This window comes from Mercenaria mercenaria, chromosome 17 (genome assembly GCF_021730395.1).
Source record: "Mercenaria mercenaria strain notata chromosome 17, MADL_Memer_1, whole genome shotgun sequence".
NCBI classification, from domain to species: domain Eukaryota; kingdom Metazoa; phylum Mollusca; class Bivalvia; order Venerida; family Veneridae; genus Mercenaria; species Mercenaria mercenaria.
Window position 1 is genome coordinate 23,585,108 of NC_069377.1, and position 23,794 is coordinate 23,608,901.

General features: G+C 34.1%; 1 protein-coding gene across 1 annotated transcript in view; it reads left to right on the forward strand.

Moving 5' to 3' along the window:
• The window catches only part of LOC123536870 (uncharacterized), a 95,552-nt gene that overhangs the window by 24,907 nt on the left and 46,851 nt on the right, over positions 1-23,794 (forward strand). Inside the window, exons 7-8 of the mRNA XM_053529265.1 lie at positions 16,612-16,659; positions 21,459-21,564. Of these exons, the coding sequence (XP_053385240.1) occupies positions 16,612-16,659; positions 21,459-21,564 (154 nt within the window). The remainder of the gene's footprint in view (positions 1-16,611; positions 16,660-21,458; positions 21,565-23,794) is intronic.

The window sequence follows — 23,794 nt, forward strand, 5'->3', positions numbered from 1 at the left end:
GGTAACAGAGCATCCTGTGGAATTAATTTCGAAGTGATTTTTCCGTGTAGTGCATTAAAATCAAATGTTTAACGACGAGTTGATTCTTAAAAGAAACAAGACAGAAGCGGTTACTTAGCATTTTTGCGGTTCGGCGTGTGGCCGTTAATATTAAATGGACGTTGTTAGTCTAAGTTGGAACAACTGATACGTATTAGACCTTCCTGGTTTAAGACATGTATAAAATACGAGTACGATGTATTAATTTTTTTCAAGAATGATTCCAGCATTTAATGGCGTAATTTTTTTAATATTCAGGTGTGAAGAAACTCGGGTGTGAGCACCAAAGCAACATATGTTAAAAAATGGAAAATTAATAAAGTATTTCATATTAAAATTTGTCTTAAAAGGTTTCCGTATAAGATAAGATAAGATAAGATAATCTTTTATTATAGTGACTTGTGTTTACGTACATAATAATGAACAGGCATATATACAATAATAGAGAACACCCGGTCCATATTTTGCCTAACCTGTTTGTCATATGGCTTTGAAACTTTGACCACTTGTTTACCGTCATAGTCTATATACCCACTAGGACAAGGACTTTAGTTCAGTTATGACTCTTTTTTGACATAGAAATTTATTAAATTTCACATACCATTTGATATTTTGTCTTTAAACTGTTTGATATATGGCTTTGAAACTTTGAACACTTGCTTACCATCATGGTCACACATTACTATATAGTGCAAGACTTATGGACTTCAGAATCCACAAAATAATGCCGGTACATGTACATTGTTTGTCTTATCCTTTTCCTTTTGTCTGAAAATCTCTGCTAATATTTTGACCCTATACTTCTATCAATGCTTCTAATAGTCTAGCGTGCTGCCGACAGACAGCCCTGGTTTACTTTATTAGAAAAAAATGCAACAGCCAACTGCTTTTGTCATTCATAGCTCAGTGACATAATTTGTAGGCTTGCAGCTGCCATATACAAAGGTGACTGGTTTCGTAAATTGTATAGCAAAAACTTAAGGAAATTTCATATTTTGGTTGTATTAAATTCTGTCTGCTTGCAATCAAAATTGTGTGAACTCGTTTTTATTAAAGATATTATTGTGATATGGATACATTAAAATTAGCAGAAAGTGAAACTGAGGAAGCTTTTAAGAGTCGTCACTTGTTAGGATGAAATCTAAGGAAAATATTTGAAGAAAATATGAATAAGAGTATAAACTTTTTGTATTTCCATCTCAGTGTCAAATTAATGTGAATATTTTTAAATCTCCATGTCTCTCTGACCAAGTACATAGTGGTAAGATTGTAGACATTGAATCACCTCCACCCTCCCTCCCCCTCTCCCCTGTCCTTCTAAGCTCTTTGCGTTTGGAGGGGTGAAGACTTCTATCATGTGGGGGTGCGGGAGGGTTATCTGAAGGTTGGTGTTACAAGTTGTCTGCTGTATCTGTAAAAGTGCTGCATACCTTCTCCTTCCAACTATTGTATTTGTTTTGCAGTTGAAGTATTTGTGTATTGACATTGATCCGTTATTCAACATGTTCTATATCATAAATCACCTTATCTGTAATGTTTACATACTAACCGTTGAACATTTTTGAAAAACAAGATATTAATAAAAACATTTGATTGATTGCGTTGTACATACCTCCTTCAGAAAATAGCTAAAGACTTTGGTCTTCATATGAAATAAGTACAGCTCAAACTCGACATGCGCAGGAATTTTTTTCCAGTTATCAGTAGTTTGAACCATCAGACAAAAAAACATTATATAGATGTGTGCTGGGACCCGATGGTGAGTTCAAGTAAAGGGTGGTGTCTGATTTATCCTTGCTTGTCCGAGTTCGAATGAACAAAAGTTTACTGTACACCCAATAAGTTTACTAGAAATACTTTAAATCTGACCAAAATGAAACGAATTCACAAACTGTCCATTCGGAATTGCAAAATACCTCTGATATTATAAATAATCTTCTGAAAGTACGGCTTGTATTTTTTAAAACAAATATCACACATGGGGAGTATATGGAAGATTATTTATGCAAAAATTCTATTATTGTATTTGATCAAACGCTTTATGATTAATGACAACTATTATTGCATTTGGTAAAGTGCTTTATTGTTGATGACAAACATTATTGCATTTGGTCAAATGCTTTATGATTCATGACAAACATTCAATTGCATTTTGTCAAATGCTTTATGATTGTAGACAAATGTATGTTATGTAACGCAATTTTGATGAATATAAACACTATATGCTTGGTGTTTGACAACATACTTCCTGCATAGCTCTATATCAAATGTTCGCATGCATATACTTCTATTAGTCTGATGCACAGAATAAATCAACTGTTTGCATGTATGACCATACTTTGATTTTGTAAAGTAGCTCTTCCATAATGCGTTTGCATTAATTACAGTTTTAAATAGGAAAAAAAGAAATTTCGACACTTGGCACAGCGACAATGCACTATCCACCATACACTAAGTTCCTTGACTTCAACGAAGCCGGGAACCGGCAAATTTTGATAAATTTTAACGCTAGGGGCGCCACATGTCCTAAAATTATAAGGACTGATCCCCAGGCTTGTTCAATTGCTATAAAGGAACAACAACGAACAAGTTCTTTTAAATTGCCAGTATGTTTTAAAAATAAAAATTGTTTCTTCACTAACTTGCTTACAATCTATCCAAACAACATATAGAGTACCTTCCATGTGAAAAAAAAACTTACAGAAAATGTCATAATCGTAAAGGAAAAAAATGTGAAAATGAAAGTAAGATAGATCTCCGGTTCTAAATTTAGCGCGTTCAAACGTGGTTATTAATAAAACCCGGCCCGGCCCAAACCACGGAAATAGCCGATTCTGATTGTACGGAAACCACCGGAAACTTACGGACGGATACGAATGATATCGTGTCGATATCAACTTACATATTTAGAATTTAGTAAAAAAAAAAAAACCACTGAACTTTATGATGCCCGCGAGGAACTTCTTTGATGAATGGGTTAAAACTGCGTGTTCTTTCTGGTTGCAAAAACGTCTTAATATAATTTGTAAACTTGTACACAGGAAATCGTTATACATAGCGTTGTTTTGAAGAGCCTTCTAATTAGTTCCCGATATTTTGTATCGTTATCATTATATACTATCTTATAATCACGTTTTGTCCAAAAAGTTGTTATATTTCGAAGAAAGGAATTCCTCTCGGGCCACAAAGAGTTTTTGTTTCACCTGTGCATTCCCAAAGCCTAAATAATTCTTTGTGTCCGGTAACATGCCTAAAAAAATAGGTAGTAAAAAGGCAGGACTTTTTATGGAAATTATTTTTATGTCAAAAAAAATGAATACGAATAATTTCTAATATCACGGACAATTTTTAGAGAATAGAATGAGCATTTTTTTAAAACTTTTTATTAAAAAGTTTTTAAAAAATCTCAAAGACCATAAAACAAATATATAGAAACAAATAGTGAGATAGGTTTGTTCACAGCAGATTCTGAGTATCTCTTGAACTAGTCGACATGAATTGACGTACGATGAAAGTCACAAATTGAATATATTGTGGTACATTGCAGTTTGTGGCATAATCGATTTCATATTCGGCAGGTTCCTATAATGTTTTAATATATATATATATATATTTTTTTTTTAAGTTTGCAAGTGATCTCTGAATAAACTGACTTACTTAAGTTATATTCAAATTAGTTCAAAACTATATAGAGTAGAATCGAGATACAAATTTTACCTTTTTTCATTTTTGTACAGATGTCTCCTAAACCGGAGGTCGCGGGGTCGAATCCTGTCAGCGGATTTTGACCATGACTCCAACAGTCCCTTCTTTCGGTGCGAGTACTGGTTACTTTCCAGGAAGCAGTCATCGAGTGTATTTCACATTAGTTGGTGAACCAAAACTCGACGCGAAAAAGAAATCTTTTAAATGGGAACAAAATTCCCATTAAACTGCACTCAATATACAGAACGATTCACACTGTTTCGTGAAAAAAGACCAAGTAAACTTGAACTTGTTAAGGTTCGTTTGGATATTTACCAATGCTCTACACTTTCAGATTATGAATTTAGATACTTCAAAATTAAAGTTCAATGGTTAGACATATCTTGCAAAACTTTGCAATTTATTTAGGTTGATTTGATATATTATTGTATACAGAATGCCTTTTCAGTCAGTTTGCTAGTGCTCGGCATTTTTGATACATAACAACTGAAGGATCGTTTGAGCCCGCTAATCATAATTTACAAATAAGTCTCGAAAAAGCAAAATAAAACTTTGAACGGATGTTGTTTCTTCAAATCTCACAAATTTCTTCATTAAGATTTTTTTTTGTAAATTTATCAATATCAAAATGTACTGCAGACGATTTACTCTAACACTGCTTACTTTACTATGGTTACGTGACCACACCGGAAGTGAACTGTACTTGGATCTATATTGAGCAGCTGTAATGCTGTCGCATTCTGAGACCTTACGTTTTGTGAGTTTTTCATTGGTAGAACCAAACCTATTGTAATTATGCAAATAAAACTGTTGCTCTTCTTTTGTATATACCGAGTAATTGTACGATAGTTTGCAGTTTTTTACGAAAGATCTGAGTGTAATTTTTCAGCTATAATTGGTTTGTTAAACTGCCCATGTGTGGCCAAATCCATAAAGCATCTCAGAAAAGTTTTAACCTTACACTTTTTTTTTTCAACTTTACGGTAAAGAAAGTGTAATGAGCGGGATTTTCCAGAAACAGGTTGCATCTTTCATAACTTGTTTAAATAATAGTAAAAGTTGATCTTCACCCGATATTGCATTGTATTGAAACTCCTTACGCAAATCGCGTCGAGAAATCACATTTTAGCTCAACCCTAAATATATATAGTTGTGACGGTTCTGTTTTACGGAGATTAATTTATTTTTTGGGTTTCCATTATATCCAAAAAGTAATTATGTTTCATTTGGTATAGCAGGCCCATTATTAAAACCTATATGTTTTCAAATGGAATGACTAAGTAGTGTGTTCTTTTTTCACAAAAAATAGGCCGGGTTCACACATGTATGAACACAAGATAAAGTAATTTAATCCTATGTATAAATAAGCGCATCGTCTTTTAATCAGTACGAAAGTATCGATCTCTCATAGGGAGACACGAAAATGTAATATCACATGCGCAGAAAAACAAAATAGCGTTGTTGCGCATGTGATATGAAATTATTGTTTTATCATTAAATCTATATTTATAGTCCTTTCCATTGTTCTAGATGTAGTCACATGTTCAACGATAAAAAATCGTGTTTTCTCGAAGGCGAAGCCAAACACACATATTGACCTCCAGCTGTGACGTCCACACGTTATTACGTTAAAACAATGCGACGTCGTATACAATTAACCACGAAAGATGACCTAAGGCTGCAGACATTTGTATCTAATGTTTATACTTATGAGTAGGCTGGATTTGATAATAAAACAATTGTCGTTTTTATGTGTGGTCGATATGTGGATTTATCGACCTGTTAAAGCGATATCAAGTCGATAAATTCGCTCGAGGTTGATATTGCTTTTATCAGGCCGATAAATCCACATATGAGCCAAGCCATGAGAAAACCAACATTGTCTACTGCGATTAGTTTTTAGTTTATACAAATTTGTTTTAGCTCGATTGTGATGAAAGCTTCAAGCTTATTGTAACCACTCTCGAGTCCGCTTCCTGGAAAAACCAGTACTGGTGTCATATGAGAAGTCATGGTCGTGACCCCAGTGGGGCTCGAACCCACGACCTCTGGATTGAGCGGCCAACACCTTATCCACTAGACCACCGCTCCCTATTGCGATTAGAGAAACCGTTAGCAAACAGCATGGATCCTGACCAGACTGGGCGGATGTTGGTTTTCTCATGGCGCGGCTCATATCGACCTCACCAAAAGGCAATTATTGTATAATATCACATGCGCAGAAATTGAAAATAACGATTTTGCGCACGAGATATAAAAACGCTTATGATATATTATTCAAGTTAAACTAATGGGAAAAGTGCATTGGACATTGTGTGGGGTATAATAATTTAACATCTGAATTGCACACATTTGTAATCCATGCTTTAAAATGTTCATTTTAAAAACAAAAAAGTTAACATTGTGTGAATAGTTGTATAAGCATATAGCAAAAGCATAGTTCGTAGTCCGACCGGACCGGTTTTTTTTTAATTCTGTGTTAAAAAGATATGCTAGTATTATTTCAAATATAAAAGAAAGAGAAATCAAAAATTAAATAATCTAAAAACAAAAATAACGTTAGCAGTAAATTGTTAAAACATGAAAGTTCATTGCTATCACTACCCTCCCATTTATCCGTATTAGATATTTACCGTTTTTTATTGTTTTGTTTTAAACAGACTGAGCGGACATGTTTCGGGGTGTGTGTGTGGGCGGGGGGGGGGGGGGGGGGGGGGGGGGGGGGGGGTCCGGGTTCGAAACTTTGCGACCGATCTTTCATATTTTATACTCCAGTTCATTTATTTCTACAACTTACTGTAACTCCGGGTATCATCTCCATACAAAATCACCCGGTTTTGTTTAAAGCTAAATCATATGATTTATCATTTGAGCAACATTTTGTGATATTTTGTTTTCAGTTTTCTTGTATTTCAGGAACAAAGACCTATTACATAGAGTTATACCTCTTCTGGAAATGTTTACTTTGATATTTTTTATGAAATTTTGTAATTGCCTCCCTTTAATATGAAAAAAAATGTAAAAAGTGGACTATGTTTTTAGATTTTGATATAATTTATTAGTTTATTTAGTTTTATATTCAAATTTGAATACTTCAACAACCTGAAACAAATGGCAAGTATGAAAACAGCGCATAGCTTCGTAGTTCATCTATTTTCGATCTATCTTGGTTGCGCAACCGAGATAGGCAAAAGGAGTATAATAATAATTTCATAAACTTACATTTCTAGTTAATTTTCGTAAAATGTGTACTTACCAATGCAAATCTTTGACAACCTTAATATAAGAGTGTTTATATTCATATCTTCCCTAAGACAAGATATTTTCATTAAATTAAAACTTAATATGCTAAAACGCTATCTTGGTCGGGCAACCAAATTTTATAAATACTTCCAGTGCACGGTATAGACCCCTTCGCCTTATGTCACATCGTTAGGTGTGAAATAACGACGTACATTTAACTAGCCTGTCCAGTTCTGTTGAAAGTATCCTGCAAACTGCTATCTCGTGTCTGTCCGGTACACAAAATGACACATCGACTGCCGAACGTATTACTTCTTTGATTGAGTGTGATTCAAATATCTTGTTATTTTAGGTCTTCGCTTATGTCAAGTGCAATACTTCATCAAACATACGTATCATCAATATCAAATACTTTGCTTCTACTTTTGTAATAATGAAATAAAATACACATAATGGCCTTGATAAAGATGACGGTATCACCATTCGTAATTATATTAGCCTTCCGTCCGTAAGTTTCCGGTGGTTTCCGTACAATCGGAATCGGCTATTTCCGTGGTTTGGGCCGGGCCGGGTTTTATTAATAACCCTGGCTACCTCTTTCTACGAGAGTTTCTTGAAGGGATCAGCTATTAACTGTATTCTCAAATAAGTAAGCTGGAGTTATCGTTCTTCATTTAAACGAAAATGGACCCAGCTAACAAAATATGAAGACATGAAATTACGTATATGAATAAGCATAAAGCGCAATACAGAAATCGTTGCTCTCTTGACATTACACAAGTACTTAATGACATTACAGTGTATGCATGTAATAACTGTAATAAAAACAGTTGATTAACAATGAGAGAACGTATTTGCTAACATTTAACTAGTCTCCAATAGCCCAAATCAAGTAAATGACTACCAGTTCTCTTTTGGCACTTGGCGTTAGAAAAAATACTTTGAAAAATTATCATGAAGCTATACATAAGATACTAAGGATTTTGGCATTTAAAGTATTAATTGGTTTACTTATATCCATATATAAGTGATCTAAATTGCAACATGTAGCATGCGTTTGTCATCAACAATAAAGCACTTTACCAAATGCAATAATAGTTGTCATTAATCATAAAGCGTTTGATCAAATACAATAATAGAATTTTTGCATAAATAATCTTCCATAGGAGTATCACTGAATCTGTGTCCTACGTCTGTAAACATAAAGGATATTGTGAAGTTTCACAGACAAACAAATTGAAAAGAGTTCAAATTTGAAAATCATCTATGGCGTTATTGTGTTATTTTGTGTAAGATGCATAAAGGTATATCGAGGGCTGACCGGGAAACTATCGTATCTGCATTTTTGTAAATTTTACAGGAGAAAGAAAAAACTGTGTATTTTCTTGAAAACACACCTTAGTAAATAATTTATTCGCTTTTAAAATGCAGTCAAATAATTTATTTTTAAGATTTATCAATAGTTTCACATTCAAAATGACATAATTGAATTTAAAAAGTTACCGTGAAACTATTGTATCTGCATTTTCACTAAAAACTATCTATAAAATTCATATTGCTTTATGCCTAGAATTATTGTTTTTACTTATAAATAACATAAATTAAAGATATACATAAAAATAGTGTATTTTTGATGACTGGGAAACTATTGTATCTGCACTAGTCTTGAATTTATTTTTTCATTGTTTTTTTTTTCATTATTTTATTGAATTATCTCTGATCTTTATTTATCTTTCTATATTCGTTGATAAATTGGTAAACATACCGTATTTGTTAAAGCTCTGAAAGTAACTAAACAATACTGTAAGCCAGTAATAATGGTCAAATATAATAAAATATGCTTGTCATTACCTTTAATCTTTTTATTTTTATTTTTTTGTAACCGTATGCATTCATTGACTGTACATATTTCATTACATCCAGATATACATTTCATACAACAAATTAATTTATGCTAAAATGAAGCTATTCAGCGAAAATTCAGTGATAAATGAGCCGCAGCATGAGAAAACCAACATAGTGCATTTGCGACCGGCATGGATCCAGACCAGCCTGTGCATCTGTGCAGTCTGGTCAGGATCCATACTGTTTGCTATTGCAACAGAGTTTGAAAACTAACAGCATAAATCCAGACTGCGCAGATGCGCAGGCTGATCTGGATCCATGCTAGTCGCAAATGCACTCTTTTTTTTATTTTCTCATGCTGCGGCTCAAGTTAACTAGATAAATTTAATACGGACCAGTTTCGCCCCTACCACACCTTTAACAGGAATTTAATTTTTCAGGACAGTCCGTGAATTCCACTTTCATTATTTCAGTAATGTTACAGAAATTTTGTAATCTTTTTTACCTATAGCCAGTATTGGTGTGCAGTGGCATGGTTCCAGAGTCCTGTTGCTTTTGAAGTGACTGTGGCATAAAAAAAGAAATTGTTTGTTTCCAGTATCCCGACCTATCCTAAATTTTTTGCCCGACCCTAAATGTTTTTATGGCCTTGGAGAACTTTTTTTTTCAAATTTTTAAAAAAAGTGGCAAAAACTGCATTTTTTATGCTATTAACTTGGTCAGTGATGTTAAAAACAAACTTATTGATGCTCTAAAGGCATAACCGCCTTATTTATATCCATTTCTTGACACAAAAATAATTTCCGAAAAGTCCCAATAAAAAAAAACAACCTAATTTATTTGAGCTTGTTACCACATGTTTCTTTTTTTGACGTTGCCAAATGTATTCATATACACTCAAAAATATGTGACAGAAGAGCATAATCAGGGAGGAGTCACAAAGGAAACAAGATAGGCCATTTGTCACATTACAGACTGACACATGGCTGCATCCATCTTCTATATTTTCATAAAAATATGTACAAAATTAAGTCCATAGCCATTAAAGTGTAAGCCATGACTGTATGAATTTACCTGGTTATAATAGAGCCACGTCACACTAACAAGTGCCTTTGGAAATCTTCAGGATGTTGCAAGCAGTGTGGGCCCAGATCAGTCTGCGCATACATGTATGCGCAGTATGATCAGGGTCCACACTGTTTGATAATAAGTCACGAAGGACCTATACTGTCTCAAGAATTTCTGGTCCTAATTCAACATCATAGATGCACAGGAAAACCTGGATCTACACTAAGTCTTGTCAAAAATTTACAAAATGTCATAAAGACACTTTTTGCGCGACATGGCTCAATTATATAATAGTATTCAGCATTAATTTTCAGCAAAATGGAAATAAGCTTTGAAGCTTACAAGCTGAGGTCTTTCTGAAAAAAATAATTGCAATTTTCCAACAATAAAAATAACTTGAGTATACACAGGGTGATGAAACGCTCATCTGAGTGATACAAAATATAGAAGCTCTCGGCAATTTGGTTTTAGACTATATTTTTAAAATCTTTTCCCACATAAATGTGGTTTGTAGAACAGCTTGAAATATCTTGGCAGAAACATTTTGGTAGAGGGTCACCTGTGAATCAGTTCTGGACAGGTTTTATTTAAAGAGTTCATGCCTAGCATCTGCGAAAGAGGACTTTGGCAAACAATGAAGACCAACATCAGACGTATCTGAACGCGACATATGTGACGCACCATGACATTTTGGGTCCAAATTCGGCGTTACGTCATTTGAGAAAACATCGATTAAAGTTACGTCACAAAAAATGGTGGACGTTACCACGTGTTCGCGGCAATTAATGCAGTATTATTTATAATAATACTCTACTTTGCCACAAGAAATACATGAAGTGACATATTTCCGTGTTTTGCAATTCCGTTTCTTTAAAACTTTTGAATGATTGATAATTTATCGCCCTTTGAATCGACACGCCATTTTTAAACATCGAAGGTCGCGGAGAAAATGAAACTACCAAAAACAGTTATTTGATGATTTATTTCGATTGTATAAAGAATGACAGTTAACGAATCTCAAGGTAAGTAAGTATTTAAGCGATGTGTAGGGTTTAAAAATATTATTTGAGTTCATATCGACTGTTTTGTCCGATATCTTTTCGAAAAATAGCCCGGATTTGACACTAAATTGACTACTGTAATGACAGTTTGGAGGTAGCCCAATTCACATTTTATTTACAAGTGGCACTGTATTGTAGACTATATATTATTTACTAAATCTGCCATGAATTATTATTCAGTAGAATCAGTAAGCAAGACAATTAGATTCTATGCAAGAAGACTTTGTCACAAGTTTGTGACTCTGGTGCCAGACAAAAACAAAACAGTCAGTCATAGTGTTTAGTTACATAATTAAAGCCCTGATCATTTCATATAGCCCTGCCATGAAAGTGACAGATCAGGAACAGTTGAAACACATCTATTGACAGTATTGTCAGCTTCAATTACTTATTTCTTACTTGTAATGTCAAATCAGTCCATACATAAATTTTCTACAAGGCATAAATATTGTTTTTACTTGGAATGAGACAGTTTTTTTTTGGTTAAATTTGCATACTGTTCACTTGGCCATTATGTCTGGATTCCTCCCCATTTTGTACTGTTCTTGGCAAGTCACAGACAACCACTTTGTAAAATGAATTAACTTTTATTAGATACATTTTGTTTTGAAAGTCTTGCCAGGGATTCAAACCTATTACTCTTCTTAAAGAAGTCTTCTTTGTGCTCAGTGTACTGAGCTAACTGCCCAGGGCATTTTTATCTTACATTTCAGCCTTTTTCAGTATTTTTTTCATTTTACAGATCAACCACTTAGGATTGTTTGGCTTGATGCAATGACCTTAAACAGTTAAAGGATTTTCCAGAAAGGTCTATACACCACAAGCTGGATTTTTTGGGGGTTAGTAAATTTCTTCATACATTTTTACAGTTACTATAAAGCTATTCTATCAAGATAAAGACATTAAAGTAACATAAACATAAATGATCTATTGTATTCATAACATTTTAAGAGAAAAGATTTTAATTATAGACCCATTCAACAAATATGTGTTAGTATATTAAGAAGTGAATTAGTAATGATGTATAATAATTAAATATCTCATGTATGTATGTTTATGTATTAAGTATGATTGCATGAATTGTATGTCTAGTCTGTCAGAATCTTAGCTAGCTTATGTATTCTTGAAAAGCTACATTTTCTGCTTGAATACTGTAAGATTCTTGGATGAGTTTATTAACTTATCAATTCTGCTTTCATTCAGCTTTTAACAAAAGGACTCTCTTAAGCTTAAAAAGATGCTTTACAGTCTTATATTCTGTAACCTTATACTAACCTTAAAATAAAGTTCTAATGTTGTTGAATTTTTGTTTTGCAGTGATACTGAACTATGAGTGTGTGAATGGGAATGGGAATGAAACAGAAGGAATTAATATTTTCTACTGATCATCCAGCTGAAATCATGCCTATGGAATAGAGTGCATGTCACAAATACTGATATGAGCAAATAACTCCATATTGCACAAATAAGGTCATGTTTTCTGCCCTCATGACCAGAAAAAGTTAAACATTCTAATTCAAATTACAAATGTATTTCAAGAAAAAGTAAAACTTAGTCAACTGTGAGAAATATTAGGTAAAAGTATTTTATAAGTGTTTTGTTGCCATGACAGCTGTGAAGTGGTTTGAAAAGCACTATCTTAATTGTTCTAACAATACAGAATTTAACTTATGAATTTTCCAAAACTGCATGCATGAAATACTAAGACATGTCTGCTGAATGAATCCTAGTTGTTTCAAAACTACAACATGTGCGACATTTAAAGCACAACCTTTGGATGAAACATTTTTACAATCAAAACTGCCTTGCCAGTGTGTGTGTATGAAGGATTTTCCCAGAAATCTCCAAGACAGAAAACTTCCAATATAGCAGAACATATTTGTTACTGGCTAAATATAATATATTTTATTTCAAGAATTAATCCATGGTTATAATTGTGTTAAACGATATTTTTACATGAACTTTGCAGAAATTGCTAATTTTTGTTGCAAAACATTGTGAGTTGCCATGGTGACACAAATTTGACTTAAATTTAGATTTGTTTGATTATGTAGACATCATGTTTCTTGTTTATCTCTGCTAATCAGTCTATGTTCTGCAAGAAAATATCTTTTATATGTAATCATTGCATCAACAAAACATGTCATAACACAAATCTGCCATAAAATGGCAGAGTTGTAATGCAGGTAGGCATATCAGGAAAATATGTAGTTCTCAAAGTCAAATTATATTAAATGAAATATGTTTTTTTTTTTTGTTTTGTTTTTTATAAATGATCACAATTGACCATTTGTGGTGTAAAACAAATGTATACTGAACAGATGCTAAATGAATGTTCTGATTCTTTCTGGAAAATTTACAAAATACTACTATTTTAAGAAAATAGTGCATTGTTGCCATGGAAACATTAATTTGACTTTTAAATTATTTTGGATATCATCATATGTAAAAAACATCTTTCTTGTTCATATGTTATATTTGTTAAGCTGTATTATGTTAGTGAATATATTTTCATATGTAATAATTACATCAGCAAAGCACTATGTTATCACATAAGTGTGCCTTAAAATGGCAAGAGTTGTAACTGAGGGAGGTGTATCCGAAAATTTTGTATTTCTCAAACAATATTACATTAATTTGCATGGAATGATGTCTCTTACTTTTAAATAAGAAAACAGACAGCTTTTGATGTAAATATATGGAAAAAACACTTCAAATATTCAAATTATTACAAAAAAATTGACAAAAATGTTAGTATTTTTGTAAGAAAATACCACATTGTTGCCATGGTAATGTTAGTATTTTTGTAAGAAAATACCACATCGTTGCCATGGTAATGATTCACTGAATAGTATATCTAAGTCTTCTGAAATTTTAGCAAACTCACAGTTGATAATAAAAGTCTAATAATTATATCTTCTTGCCTGATTTTCTTTCTTACTGTTTAATAGATAAGGTGTCTATAACAATAAGATTAATGTCCTAGTTTTTGGGATGTTGTCTCATTTGATATCAAATAAAGTCTGTATTTTGTTCAAAAGAATGCCATAAAACAGTTGTCTGTAAACTGTTTGCACACTAGAAAAAGTTAATTGTGTATTTATTTCACATTCTATGTAATGTATTGCTAGATTCATCAAAGGACTGTTGAAAAAGAGGTTAAACAACAGTGTTGCTATAGAAACGATTTTTAGAACATAAATATTTTTATACTACATGAAAGAAAGGGATAAAAAGAAATACATTCCATTAATTGCATGTTGCTTATGTTATTTTATCATGTATTTTATCTTGATATTATTTAAATATGGAGTCATTATTAAGATATACTGCCTCAATTTTGATACAGTTAGACAAAAACATGGTGTCCGAAAAGTGGTAATATCTCCATGACAACGGCTGATTTTTGTTGTCAAATTGAACATTTTTACTCAGAACGGGTCAATCTGTCAGATTAGCCCAAAACTCCATTTTTGACCAAAATTGCATTTGGACCCAAAATCTCATGCTCTGTCACATATATGATCAGGGTCTTCATTCTTTGCGTAAAGGTTTCACTTATTCTAAGTAAATCAAGACCTGACACCCCCATACAGGTCTGCGGATACAACATTTTATTTTATAACCAGTGTCTTTGCAGTTACCGTGGAACTATTGCATCTGTATCACATTTTGTGAAAATGTTAGTATACACTATTATTTATTTTAGTTCTTTAATATTCACATAAAACCTTAACAACAATTACAAGTTTTCTCCATGTTGGTGTTTCAATTACAGACCATAATGTCACAAATAATTTTTTTTTTCAAATTGAGACTGTAACAAGAAATGTTACCGGGAAACTATTGTATGTGCTAGGAGGCAGATACAATAGTTTCCCGGTCAAAAAAGTTGATGGTTGCAAATACAATATTTTCACATTATTAAAAAAGGAACATGATATTGTTGGAAAGTTTTTATAATATTTTTGCAGTAGATGCATGACAATAAAATGCTTAAGAAAATGCAATAAAACCATTTTTGGTCAGAATGTCAGATACAATAGTTTCCCGGGCAGCCTAGACTGCGCTACTAGTTATGATAAACCTCTTACATTAACTGTTAAAGTTACATGCCTCCAAATTTATGGTAATCTTTTTAAGTAAGTAATTATAATAGAAAGAAATGTTTAGGTGACTCCGTGAATATAAGAAACTTTTTACATTCTTTTAATCAATAAAGTGTGTAGAATACCCTCAAAAAGGCAATGCTTGAAATTTGCAACAAAATAGACAGACTGTATCCTACACATGACTGGCTATAGCAGCTCCCTCGCGTGATGTAGCAACTTCCTCACTGGCTATAGCAACTCCATCGCTAGCTATAACAACTCCTTTCGCTAGCTATAGCAACTCCCTCGCTTGCTATAGCAACTTCCTTTTTACCTATCCCAACTGCCTTGCTACCTTTTAGGTCCAAAGGAAGAATTTAATGCTGCAAGAGCCTGCAAATGATTTACACAAGCATGGTTTATTTCTGTAAAATCATTTATATTAATTTGTAGGGGACAAGTTTTCGTTGATTTCATGATTACCTCAATCCACGAAATTAAGTCCTAACAAACCAGTGATTTTATCTACAAAATTTGACATGGACAAATTCATATCCCCACAGAATACAGGTAGCCATTTTTGACAAAACCAAGACATTTCATACTCACGAATTTAACTGATCGCACAGAATTTAAATTTCAGAATGGATTAGGTTATACCCTCGAAGTAGACCTTAAATTGCACCAGAGCTCATTCTGCTATTAAAAGTTTTTTTTTTTTTTTTTTTTTTTTTTTTGTGGGGTGGGGAGGAAAGGGGTGTGGGGTGCAGCAGTACCCTTTGATGGTACTGATTTGTGAGTACAAAATGCCTGCACATACATTCGGCCTAGCTACATCTCTGTCTTAATGGAATTGGTTATATTTTCTGTTTGCAAGCCCTCTGATAGAAAGATATCTTTGTTTCTATTTATTTACTATGTTAGTTATTAATGTTTGACCTGTTTAGTTATCAGTAAAATGTATCATGACAGAAAGATAAGTAATAAAACAAATTTAAATACCGCTGATATATATCAATTCCAAAAAAAGTAGTTGATTAGACTTAACTCTAGCGCTGCACAAAATTCTTGGTTCAAGCCTGTAAGTATAGTCACAGTCATTAAAGTGAGCTCACAACATTTGCCTGAAATAAATTCAAGTATCAGCTTAAATGGAATTAGGGACCACAGTGGCTGAATGGAACAGATCATTGGCTTTGAATTACTTTTAGGATGCTATTCAGCTGGCTTGCGGAGAGTGCGTGGTTTAAAAGTGCCTGTGATGAAAAAAAATACCAAAATGGGCATCTTGGGTATTCTTTCAGCATCATAAGCTGGAGAGTCACTAAATTGTTAGCGCTTTAAAGTTGCTGTGACGTCAGATGCAACAAAACTATACGTCTTTATTATTTATAGCTGTTTTAACTATTGTCATATTGTTGAGTATAGAGGCAGAATAGCTTGTAAGATACGAAATTACTTTATCACTTTCGTGCGTTGAATTTTAAACCTGTTCAACATTTTATCTCCATCGTAACAGAAATAAAAGAACTTTACACAGTCATTAATTTCAATTTCAGACATGGTACCAGTTCACAAAAGTACCGACTGGCGTGTATCAAATTTGGGTAAGTTTATTGTAGAAAAAACTTTATTTTATACCTTTCAATGAAATTCTGGGAACTCAATTAGTGAGACAAGTCAAATGGTTTATCGCGGCCAGAAATTTGTACAAACCGGACAGAAGTTGCGAAATTGTCATTTGTGCAGGAAAGAAGCGTTTATCATAATGTCCAGTACTGGACAGGTATAGTGACCATGCACGGACACAGCCAATTTTCTCAGAGGGGTCCGATCCCCTGCCCCCCCCCCCTCCCCCCCCCCCTGGAAATTTTGAAATTTAGCACTTCATTTTTTGCATTCTGTGACAGTTTTATGGACTAACCTGTTAAATTTGGGAAAAATGATAAAATCAAGCTTTCTTGAAGGTAAAATTCTTAGTTTCTTTTAGATAAATAATATGAATTATGTCGGGGTCGTATGTAGCAGCAGCCGCATATACTTTACATGCGGTCCTAATGTTGCCTTTTTCGAAAAACATTTTCTTTCCTTCTTGTCTTCTTTCCTTTTTTAAAGATTTTCCAGAGGGGGTCCGGACCCCCGGTCCCCCCTCTCTGGATCCGCGCATGGTGACATATCATGCTTTCTGTTTATGCATGTAAACTTGTGTTTGGTTAAATTTCAACAGAGCACAATTGTCTGAACAGTGTACAAACTCATTACTGTTTTTTCAGGCAAGGGTGGAAAAAAAGTGGTAGAAAATGAAAGCAGTAACATTTTTATTAAAAAAAAATAAACAATGAGACAAACATTTCCAACATCTTTGGACGGTTCAAAAATCCCATGTTAAACATACGATAAAGCCCGAAACGCGTGAAAATGTTCCGAATGTAAATCGGGTGAAGTAAGCGCTCTATGTATGCGTCTGGATTGATTAAACTGGGCGAGTCTACTTACTTATTACTTGAGGATGAAACAAACGTGTTTTTTAAATGTTGCTCTTAAACAAGGGTGGCGGTTGAACTACTAAAAGTACAACAACAGTTAATTCACAACAAATCGTACGGTATGTTTTATAATCAGTAGAAGCTAGTCGTATTTACGCTTATGAGACCTGTTTCACCCACAAGTAAAGAATTCACAGGTCCATCATGAAATATTTTCCCCAGCACACATATACTTGTCCTATTCAAAATGATCGCGGCCTCATCAATAAGAATCCATATAAGTCATAATCTGAGTGATATAGCAACTTTCATGAAATTTGGATCAAATTTTCACCTTAACAAGACATATTAATGTGCAGAGCCCATGAGTCAGCTGTGTCGGGTCAAGGTCACAACTCATGGTCAGAGGTTTGAACCTTCCATATCGTGACTGCCCCGTATCTCCTAAACGACTTGAGGGAAATCATGAAACTTAAGTTAAATGATCATCTCATCAAAATAATGTGCAGAGCCTTTGAGTCAGCCATGTCGGCTCAAGGTCAAGGTCACAGTTCAAGGTCAAAGGCTTGAGCCTTCCATTTTGTGTCCGCTTTGTATCTCATAAACCCCTTGAAGGATAATCATGAAACTTGCTCATCAAGACGATGTGTAGAACTAATGAATCAGCCATATCGTCTTAAGGTCAAGGTCACAAGCCAAGGTCAAAGGTTTGAGCCTTCCATTTTGTGTCCGCCCTGTATCTCCTATCTCCTAAACCTCTCAAAGAAAAACATTGTATATCAAAAGTCCTTAATATATGTATTATAATTGTACATCCTGTAATACACAAGTCCGATAATGTCAGTGGGTAGAGCACATGCCTGTGAATCAGGAGGTAACTAGGTTGATCACTATTTGTGACTGTTTAGCATAAGACATTTAGTCTGAAGTCACTTGTCCTCCACATGAGAATCATGTGGGGAAATTGTCAATTATTTGTGTAGGAAAAGACTTAGTACTAGTGCAGAATCAAGAAAGGTGTGTCAGGTCATCTGACAGACACAATTTAACTTTAGTGAAATACAGTGTTGAATTCATTAAACACAAATAACCCTTTTCTGGCATTCTTATTAGAGAGGTAGTGATTTCATTTTTGTACAGGTAAGTGTACGTGTAATAAATCCCCGTGCATCAAAATATATGTGGGCTAACATTGTCAGATAAGTTTAATTAAATCACTCTGTACATTTCAAGAAGTTTAGGAAAAACCCCAGTTAAGGAAAAGAATATCCTAGACAATGCATTGAATATTTATGACTTTGTAAATATTATGTATAAAGGAGTACTGCCGTCATGTTCGCTCGCAATCGTCATGTCAATATTCACACAGCATCTGCTTAAGAAAGATAATTTTGATTGAAATTAAAAATGATAGAATATGTTCTCAAGTGTTTTATATTGAATGTTATCAGTATTCCATGATAGGAAGTATGATTAAAGTCAGTCAGTGGGTTGACATATTGATTTACCCCTGTCTGTGTATGTGTTTGTCAGTCTGTCAGTCTGTCACAAAATTTGTGCGCGCTCTAAGTTGAACAGTTCTCATCCGATCTTCACCAAACTTGAACAAAATGTGTTTAACAATACGTCCTCGGCCAAGGTTGATAACTACGCAAATCGGCCCAGGCACTTTCGAATTATTGCCCTTGAATTACCAAAAATACTGATGCCAGTGATAGAGGTCTTGCTGCATGGTTGACTCAGATACATGGAGAAGAAATGCCAATCTAGATGATTACAGGCAGATGTGGGAGGCATGCGCTTTTATCAAAAGCAGCTCTAGTTTTTAATACTTTTAAAAATTTGGGAAAACACAATTCAGAATCTTACATATTCAGTTCATGTATATATAGAAAAAAAAAATGGTGCCCATGTTACTAAGCCATTCCAGTAAGGAAACCTTCAAACTATCAATCCATCCAGGGATAGTCTGTTTGAGCCTTAGAATAGACAAAACTCTATACCTTTATAATGCTTTGACAGGAAGCAACTCTGTCCAAATATGTGGAGAACAAAAAATGTTCTAAAGACACTTTACAAAACCTGACATTCTGTGAAATATTGCATTTAACTTTTCTCAACTCAGCATTGATTATTTTTATGCTCCGTAATTTACACAGTACAGTCAAACCTATATTAAGCAGCCAGTTAAGCAGGCAACACAGTCTGGCTAAGACAGGTGGTTCAGATTAAGACAAGTTGAAATTACTGCTGCTTAAATCAAGTGGCTTTTTAATATAGTTGGCTGCTGTGGCAGGTTCAACACTATATTGTTAAATATCAATCATCAACATGTCATGTTTTAGTTATGAAAACTGTAAACACAAAATTTTTATTTTGTTTTCTAAAATAATCTGGTCATACATTCCATTATTATTAAAAGGCTCAGGCCACTGGCACCAGACCAGAAAGAAAATGACTCTGTACATGTTATACCCTACCCCTAGGTATTCTATAAGAACCATGGTCGTGAACGGGAAAATATACTAACCTATTTCAATCGAACATTTCTCAACTTAAACGCGCAGTTCGCTAAATGGGTACCTAATATAATGAACAAGCGATAATTTATCTACCATCGTGTACAGGTCACATTGTCTCAATATTCCATATTACTGAGATTATCAACATATTTTATGCTTTCATCAACGTTACAGAAAAAACTTGCTTGACCTTCACTAATGAACATCCGGTCTAGAGGTCATAGCAGTGTGCACATGTTTGGCGATATGTAAATAAACAAAAACAGAATTTAAAAAAAATCACAATTTTACACTAAAACTTGAAATGATGAATGAAATTCATCTTGTATATGATCTTTTATTTGAAAACGTACATTTGTCTGCATCTGTTTGTTTATTTTACTCATTTTACACATTTATGCTGCATTTTCACATTTTAGCAAACACGTAGTAAAATGACGATTGACATACATTTTCACAACAGCCAATCAAAATGGTTTTGTAATCTAGAACGGAACCTAACCAGGGAAGTTCAAGGACGTTTTTTGTGTAACGTTGAAATAACTATAAACTACGCGTTGTTTTTCTAAGATAAGATGCATTGAAGAAATGTGACCGGTACATAATGGAAGATAAATTACCACTTGTTTGATATCCATAGTACACATTTACTGAACTGCGTGTTTTAGATATGAAATGCGCGACTGAAACGGGTTAGTATCTGTTCCCGTTCATGACCATGGTTTTTATAGAATACCTATGGGTAGGGTATAACGTGTACAGGGGCATTTTCTTTCTGGTTTGGTGCCAGTGACTCAGGCCAAAGAGGTGAGAGCAAATGATTCTAAGTCGGCAACATAAATAATCATTCAGACAGTGATGTCCCCAAAATAATGCGTAAGAAATAATCTCATATTACCACTGCCTTACAATTGCTGGCTTTTCAGACCTTCACTTTTTGCCAGTTTAAGTAAACGTTGTTATCTTTGAATTTCATGTTCAAACTTCGTTCATCTTTAAATTGGTAAATCAATAATCATTAAATCATTGGCAAGAACTTCTGTTCTGGGAATATTTTTTCTCCGTCATATCAAGACGAACAAAATCACCTGAAGTTAAATCCGATTTTTCATAATCTTCCAAGACAGTGCTTCTGCGTTATTAAAACAAAAGGGCACATTTTATCAACCTTTGAGAGAAAAAAAATCATCTTAAAGGTATCACTAAATCGCTTTAAGTACAATTGTTTCCCCATGTGTACTTGCTGATGTCATTGCATTCATACAGTTTTTTTTCTAGATGAGCCCCCCCCCCCCCACCTAAAAGCAGCTCCTGTATTTCTTTAAACTATACTTATTCATCACAAATATAAGGAAATACACTGATATAAAAGTAACAATTACACATATTTACTTGCAGGTGAAACCTGCGAAGGATGAGGACCACTGTCCATGTAAAGATGTAACTGGCCTAGTCTGTGATCACTGCACGAATACGATGACAAAGAATTTCTCCTTTAACTACAGTAAGTATTTTACTATATCTTTGAATAAACCAGACTGAATACTATCTATTAAATAAGCATTGAGTACAATTTTGGCCCATACCTAGCATTCATCATCCTGAATTTAAAATTTCAACAAAAATGGTATGTTGCTTGATAATAATTTTAAGAAAACCATGCATTTTAGTGCCTACCCCCACCGCTTCCCATCTGGCTGCACCATGTCTCTCCTACAGCATTTCAAAATATCTAAGTTGGGCCATCTGAGAAACAAGTTTTTAAGCTTTCAACATTGTAATGAATCCTTTTGCAAAATATTTATTCAATGGCTGATAATTTCTTAAGGGCTCATTGTTTTTTTTTCTATTACACTGTTGCTACATGTAAGTAAGCAGTGCATTTGCATACTATTGTCTTTTTTAACTTTCAAACTTTATATCTATATTTTGGCCTGAAAATAATTGGTGGTTTCGAAAGCATATTTCTTGTTAAGGAAGCAGAAATTAGATCTGCATGAAAAAAGTGACAAATATAACAAATCTACACATCCACTAGCCTATTAGTTCCGTAAAGTTCAAGGTCAGCTTTATACACTATAGGCTTGAACCTCTAAAATCTGTAATGACTCGCAACGAGTGGCTGTCCAGATTTGTTAGCTCGACCATTCAAAGAATGTAGGGATAATACACATTTTTTTTGTATTAACGTCTGCAGAAGCCCGCGGGATTGTTTGTGACCGAGACCGAAGGTATGCAGGATTTAATACACAAAACAAACGTGTACTGTCGCTATTCTTGCATAAAATACATTACACGACGACTAAATGCATTGTTTCATATGTGATGTTTTTACGATTACGGTACATTTTTTAGTTACCATTCGGTTGTTCTTTGAAAATTTGATTAACAGGAACACAATTTTAAGAATAATAATTTTACATTCGAATTATTTTGAGTACGAACACATTTAGAGTACGGATGAGTACGAGGGTAGCGACTAGCTTTCGAGGTTTATTATATGAATTCTGCGAAAAATCAGGTAAAAACAAAAATCATAAATATAATACCTAAAAACGAGCAATAGCACAGGTTACACGCGATACTTATTTATTCACAGCCATTTACAATAACTGAACAGACGCTTTGTAAAGGGAGTAAACTCTAAGAGAAGCTGGTGCGTACATTGATCGGGCCAGTACGTTTGGGGTTGGAAACTGATACAGCTAAACATACTATTGATTACGTTGTATCTATAATGCTATTATGGAAGAAACAAGACGCAGATGCCAAATATCAGTCTGCGCAGAAATACATACATACATGTACGTCCCTGGCAAAGCATTTTAAAAATAAAAATCACATCAGCACGTGAATTGCCTTGTTTGCACACGATTTTCCTCCCGTTTATACATGAGCGGATCCAGTGAAAAATTAGTTTTATGCAAGAATGGACGTTGGCGTCGGCGTTGGCGTCCGCGTCCTGATTTTATTAAGTTTGTGTATGTAGCTGGTATCTCAGTAATCACTTATGGGAATAGATTGAAAATTAAACACTTATTCACTGTGATAAACTGACTTACATTGCACAGGTTCCATAACTCTATTTCGCTTTTTTTACAAAATTATGCCCTTTTTCGACTTTGAATTTTTTGTTATGGTTTTATATGTAAGCTGGTATCTCAGTTTCCACTAATGGGAATTGATTGAACGTTCACACACTAGTTTGTTTATTTGTTTTGGGTTTTAACGCCGTTTTCAACAGTATTTCAGTCATGTAACGGCGGGCAGTTAACTAACCAGTGTTCCTGGATTCTGTACCAGTACAAACCTGTTCTCCGCAAGTAACTGCCAACTTCCCCACATGAATCAGATGCGGAGGACTAATGATTGTAGACACAATGTCGTTTATCAAAAAGTCACGGAGAACATAGCCCCGCCCGAGGATCGAACTCGCGACCCCGCGATCCGTAGACCGACGCTCTACCTACTGAGCTAAGCGGACGGGTTACTCACACACTAGTTCACTATGATGATTTTAAATGCAGTGCACCGATTTCATAACTCTACTTTGCGTTTTTACAAAATTATGTCCCATTTTCGACTCAGCTGTTTATGGTTAAGTTTTTGTATGTAAGCTTGTATCTCAGTACCCACAAATGGGAATGGATTGAAACTTCACACACTTGTTCACTGTCATGATCTGACCTGCAGTACACATGTTCCATAACTCTACTTTGCATTTTTTTACAAAA